The sequence below is a fragment of the Numenius arquata genome, chromosome Z (genome assembly GCF_964106895.1).
Source record: "Numenius arquata chromosome Z, bNumArq3.hap1.1, whole genome shotgun sequence".
Classification (NCBI taxonomy): Eukaryota; Metazoa; Chordata; class Aves; order Charadriiformes; family Scolopacidae; genus Numenius; species Numenius arquata.
The window spans coordinates 70,219,300-70,225,299 of NC_133616.1; the positions used below are offsets into that span (position 1 = coordinate 70,219,300).

Genomic DNA, 6,000 nt, shown 5'->3' on the forward strand with positions numbered 1-6,000 from the left:
AGAATCACTGGTTGTTATCCATGGTAATAAGTCTCCATGCACTGCAGAAAACAGTCAAGAGTATGGAGGAGCAGTTCAGACCACATAAAATTAAATAAGCAATGTATTTTCACATTTGGAAAGAACATATTGCAAACAGGAAAGGGCTAGACATAATATTTAAAAAGTAAATTTATTTAATTTAGAATATTTGGTTTATTATTAAATATAATATAAAATAATATAGTGATATTTATATCAATCATATTTTACAGTCTAGTTCCATAGCATTTTATGCAGACAGCCCAGTCTGCTGTCTGGTACATAATGTCTTAGAAGGATGTCAAATAATGTATAGCTATAAGACTTTTCAATAGCATTGCTATTTCCTCAAAGCTGGGAGTCCGAATACTTTGCATGACTTTTAAAAATGTAGGCCCTACATTTTTCTGATTGTTTTCTTCATATATTTTAATTCTTTGCATAGTGAGTGCTCATGAACAATGCTGGACTGAGCGTTGGGGAATGTGTTACTCTTTAAGAACTGCAGGATAGGTAAAAGCATACAAAATGCAGTCTATAAAGTGTCACGGACACTGTCCTGTCTGTTTGCTTTCAAACTGGCTTGTTCTGGGGACGTAGTTGGGATCACACATTTGTTTATTCATCCCAGTCTGGAAGGCAGTTACTGCTGATGCTAGGGGCTTGAGGTTTTGAATGACAATGACTGCAATTATCAGCATATTTCATATCAGATTTTCCCCCACTGTGGTTACGACAGTAGGATGCTGAACCTTCCTCATACTTTTTCATTACTTAATTGTATCTATTCCGTAAACATTAATGCAGGGTCAAATCTTGCCCACCTTATTTCATTTACATTAAAGTTGTTGGGATTGCCTGCATAGCTAAAGACACAGGGATGTGATCCATGATAAAAAATAAATTAAATCATTAACCCGACATTGTGTCCAGAGAAGATCCACCTGCCTAGAGCAAAGCCACTAATGTTAAATATCCTTTAACTCTAGTATAGAAAACATAATAAACATCAGGAAGGTTTGAGAACAAGAGGCACTAGCTGGAATCAGGCTGTTTTATGACCCTCATAAATTTCTGCTGATAAAACACCTGCAGCACAAGCAACATCATTTCAGCTACCCCTTTGTTGAACACACATGGTCGCTCAGTCTGGACTGTGTGGTAATTTTGTAACATAAGCTGTAATGATTCAATATCCATTGGTAATGTAAAACTGAAGATTTCATGTTGTGTTTGTATGCAGTGATGCAAGTTTGTGCTTAAGGCTGTCATTCACAGGGTTGAACTTAGCTTAAAGCAGAAGACTTTAGGCTAAGTGGAGGGCAACCTCACTTAGCCAGCAGGAAACATCAGGCATGGATGCGAGCTTTATGCCATTCCCTCACATCCTATCACCAGACACCTGAGAGAGAGAGCAGCACTCCCCTCTCCCACTTCCAACTCTTCCACTCCCCATCTTGAGAGGGATTTAGATAGCAATTTTGGTGTCCTCTAAGCTGATCAAACCAACTATCTTCAACTTCTCCTCGGTCATGCCTCGTAGTCTTTTCACTATCTTTGTTTCCTTCCTTTGGACACATTCTAATATTTTTATGCGGTTGGCCCTTTTGGCCACCATGGTGCATTGTTGACTCGTGTTGAGCTTACCATCAACCAAAACCACCAGGTCCCTTTCTGCAGGGTTGCACTCCTGCCCCTTGTCCCCCAGTCTATAGATAAAAGAATATTTAGCAAGGCATGACTTTCCCTTCATGAACCTGTGCTGGTTTTGACTGTACATTCTTACACCCCCAGGTAGACACTGAGCAAGGATTTTCAGTCTTTTTCATGCAAAAAACATTGGACTTAAGTGCTCAAAGGGGCATATCTCTGATAAGTTTGTGCATGGAAGGTGTCCATGAAATTGGGCTTTTTAAGTTGAAGCTTTCCTTCACGCCAAGCAATGCATTTCTGGATACGACTTAAAACTTCCCTGATGATCCTTCCCACCCATTTAAGATTCTTTATTTCTGATTTTCCAGTTAATGACCACAGACAGTTTTACAAGGGTTAATAAATTTGGTCTCAAAATGCTGCAGAATCTAGCATGTAAATATGAACCGGTGTAAGGTCCACAGACCAACACCCTTGCAGTGAAATGTAGTTACTGCTGATTGTGCTGTAACCACTAGACTGTGCTTCTGGTCTATATACAGTGATTTTCTATGTGGATTTAAATTACAGGGCTAGGTTCTACCTCCACTTGTTAAGTGCTGCTGACAAAGAATAGAAAAATCTGCCTTTTAAAAAGCTGCTGGACTTCTAAGAGGGTTCTCTTAGAAACACTTAATTTGAAGATTGTTTCTAATTATATATTGTTTTCTGGGTTTTTAGTATTAAGACATTTATATGAATGCAGCATCTTATTTTCTTAAGCGATCATCCATTCTTTTTATTTATTTTCCTCATGAAATCATAATCCTCTATTTGTCACAGCCCAGTAATATCCATTGCAACCAGCTATATTTCACACACAGAGGGTTATGATTTCAAGAGCTGGTTTGCTTTTAAATATAAAGTTCCTACCTTGTAAGCAAATATCCCTTATCCACCTAAATGCTGCAGTTAAATGGGGACAGAAAAATATATGCCATAGTAGCAATACTATACCTAGCCATAATACATATCAAAGGTTTCTGTGAGGTAGTGGCAACTTTTCAATGCTCTTTTAACATAGTTTGCTGAGGAATATTTTGCATTTGGTTCTAATTCTGGGCCACTAATATCTTGTCTGCCAAATACATGAAAAGACATTATTCTAGAAGGAGTTGATTTACGACATGAAAGTTTTGTATCTTCATAAAGTCTCAGGAGAGCCTTGGAGGTACATTTTCTGTCTTTCTGTTTCTCCTGTAATAAGGACAAGGATTACATTTCCTTAGAGTATGTGGAGCTTTTAATGCCCTGGCACTTGGACCCTCTCTGGAGAAAGAGGTGGGAGAGATGTTCCTTCAGCTCCTTGTCAGGCTGTGGCTGCTCCTTGTTAAGCACTAAGAACAAAACCAGAAATGAAAAAAAGCAAACTAGAGGCTCTGTGCTTGTCTTTCATTAGTGCTGCTGGCTCGGTGCCCAATTATGTCAGAAGAAACGACTTTCTTCAGAAATTCAGGGTATTGATTAATGCTGTATTAGAGACTTCAGATGGAGGAGGCACACTCTGCCAAAGATGCCTTCTCTGACAGCAGGCAGTTGGAGGGCTGAGTAGGATTTGACAATGATCTCTGACCACAGCAGAGGACCACAAGATGATGCCTTTAGAGTCCGGGCTTTCAGCTGAGAAAGCATAGGCTTTAGCACAGAGGTCGCCATATTCATGTGCTCAGAACAAGAGAGAGCTTCTAAAATTAAAATAGCAAGGACAGTCATCTCGGAGGCTCAATAGATTTCAATGCTGTGCTCTATCTTTCATAGTTATTTAAGCATCCTCCTGAAGCTCAGACATGTGACACTGACTTTTAAAACACATGACAATGGTAACAGAATGATGAGCAGAGAAAGAAACCTTAAACAATGTGGGATGCACTTCTCTGGTATTTGCAGAGCTTCTGTCTTGTCTCTTGCTTTTAAAGGTTTTTCAATGTGATTGGTTTACCACAGTAAAAGTAAGATGGTATTAGCTGAAGAGAGATCAGATGGAGGGAGGGGGAATGAGCACTATGTCAGAGGAGGAGAAGTAATAGCTCTGACCTGCTGAAGTCAGTGTGACTTGCCCAGGGCCAGGATTTCAAACTGATGGCACTTGCCCTGCAAGTAAATTCTCTCTCCCCTCCTGAACTTCATAGTCTTCAACTCCAGATCTGAAAGCTGTATTAACAGCCCAAGGCTGCACATGCAAGATGTAGCTGGTAGGTACAGTATGTCTCCAGATTTGGGCAAGCTGATGAAAAATCACCTTGCAACACTCAAACAAACCTCCCAGGGCATGCCTGTGAGCAAAGTATTTAATGATGTCCTTATAAGTTTCCCTGTCCTTGTTTGTTTAACCACTGTATGCTGTTTATTGCAGGAGTGATTCGTGAGAGTTACCTGAAGGGTCATGATCAGCTGGTGCCAGTCACCCTGTTGGCCATTGCGGTTATTCTTGCTTTTGTGATGGGGGCCATCTTTTCGGGAATCATAGTGTACTGCATCTGTGACCATCGCCGCAGAGATGTGGCTGTTTCGCAGAGGAAGGAGAAGGAGCTGACCCACTCCCGCCGTGGCTCCATGAGCAGCGTTACCAAGCTCAGTGGCCTCTTTGGGGACGCTCAGTCCAAGGAGCCAAAGCCTGAAGCTATCCTCACACCGCTGATGCACAATGGCAAACTGGCTACCCCAGGCAGCACTGCCAAGATGCTAATCAAAGCTGACCAGCACCATCTGGACCTGGCTGCTCTGCCAACCCCTGAGTCCACCCCAACCCTGCAACAGAAGAGAAAGCCCAGCCGTGGCAGCAGAGAATGGGAGAGAAACCAGAATCTCATCAATGCCTGCACAAAAGATATCCCTCCGATGGCCTCGCCTGTGATCCCAACCGACCTGCCTCTCAGGGCTTCTCCTAGCCACATTCCCAGTGTTGTGGTCCTGCCCATAGCCCAGCAAGGCTACCAGCATGAGTACGTTGACCAGCCAAAAATGAGCGATGGGGCTCAGATGTCTGTGGAGGACCAGAATGCCACCCTTGAGTACAAAACTATCAAGGACCATCTCAGTAGCAAAAGCCCCAGCCACGGGGTTAACCTGGTGGAAAATCTCGACAGCATGCCACCAAAAGTACCCCAGCGGGAAGCTTCCCTCGGGCCCCCAAGCGCCTCGCTGTCACAGAGTGGCCTGAGCAAGCGGCTGGAGATGCACTCTTCTGCTTACAACGTGGACTACAAGAGAAGCTACCCTACAAACTCACTCACAAGAAGTCACCAGACGTCGACCCTCAAAAGAAACAACACCAACTCCTCTAACTCGTCCCACCTCTCCCGCAATCAGAGCTTCGGCCGGGGCGACAACCCACCGCCGGCCCCGCAGCGAGTAGACTCAATACAAGTCCATGCTGCTCAAGCACAGGCTGTGACTGTATCTCGGCAGCCGAGTCTCAGCGCCTACAACTCGCTGACGAGGTCAGGGTTGAAACGCACACCCTCGCTAAAGCCAGACGTACCTCCCAAACCTTCCTTTGCGCCGCTCTCCACGTCCATGAAGCCCAATGATGCATGTACATAATCAGAGTTGGGGGGGGAGGACAGCAATTAAGCAGAGGTTGCCCTTGAAAGCCAGTGTTCTGCAACTGTTATCACTTGCTCCTCTGAGAAGATGGTTGTTGCAAGCTGAAGATGTGTTGGATTTCTGCTCTCTGGGAAAAGTGGAATATTTTTTTAAACCCGAGCCATATGACCCATGGTTGAAGGTTTGCAATTGCAGGACTCGCCCCCACAACCTGCCAGTTCTTTGCTCAAAAGACTAAGCCTCCATCACAAATGTTGAGCCAAAAGCACACAGGTGAAAGATGACTGTGACATTTCACCCCACTCCCCGGCTGCACAGTGCATTCCTGAACTGGGAAGGAGTGCTCTGAAAAGCAAAACAAATAATTACAAAAACAAACAAATTTTAAAAAGAAAAAAAAAAAAAAGAAAAAAAGAATCCATTGATAAAGCTAACTCTGACTTAACAATGGCAGAAGTTTACTACGTGCAGGTACTGTGAAATGATGCCCATCAGTGTTACAGCCATTTGGTTACAGCAGTTAAATGCCATGTTGGGCAAACTATGTCATAGATTTCTGCTACCCTTCTCTTTTAATAAATAACACGTGACTGTTAACGCAAGTAACTCCTCTTATTTATTGTTCAACTTTTGTTTTTCCTAAGGAAATGACTTCTGCATATCATCCTGTGAGCAGCTCTTCAGAAATACCTTGAAAGTTATACCTATTTAACGTGAAACCCATTAACTGGAGTAATTAAA

The 6,000-nt window shown here is 42.9% G+C and overlaps 1 protein-coding gene across 4 annotated transcripts in view; it reads left to right on the top strand.

The window, feature by feature from the left end:
* SEMA6A (semaphorin 6A) overlaps positions 1 to 5,607 on the top strand; it is a 114,038-nt gene extending 108,431 nt beyond the window's left edge. For 2 of the 4 annotated variants that reach the window (XM_074166777.1, XM_074166776.1), the window contains exon 19: positions 4,067 to 5,607. In XM_074166777.1, the coding sequence (XP_074022878.1) occupies positions 4,067 to 5,256 (1,190 nt within the window). In that variant the 3' untranslated portion in view covers positions 5,257 to 5,607. The remainder of the gene's footprint in view (positions 1 to 4,066) is intronic. The other 2 variants (XM_074166778.1, XM_074166779.1) reach the window with 1 other exon arrangement.
* Positions 5,608 to 6,000: the final 393 nt, after the last annotated feature.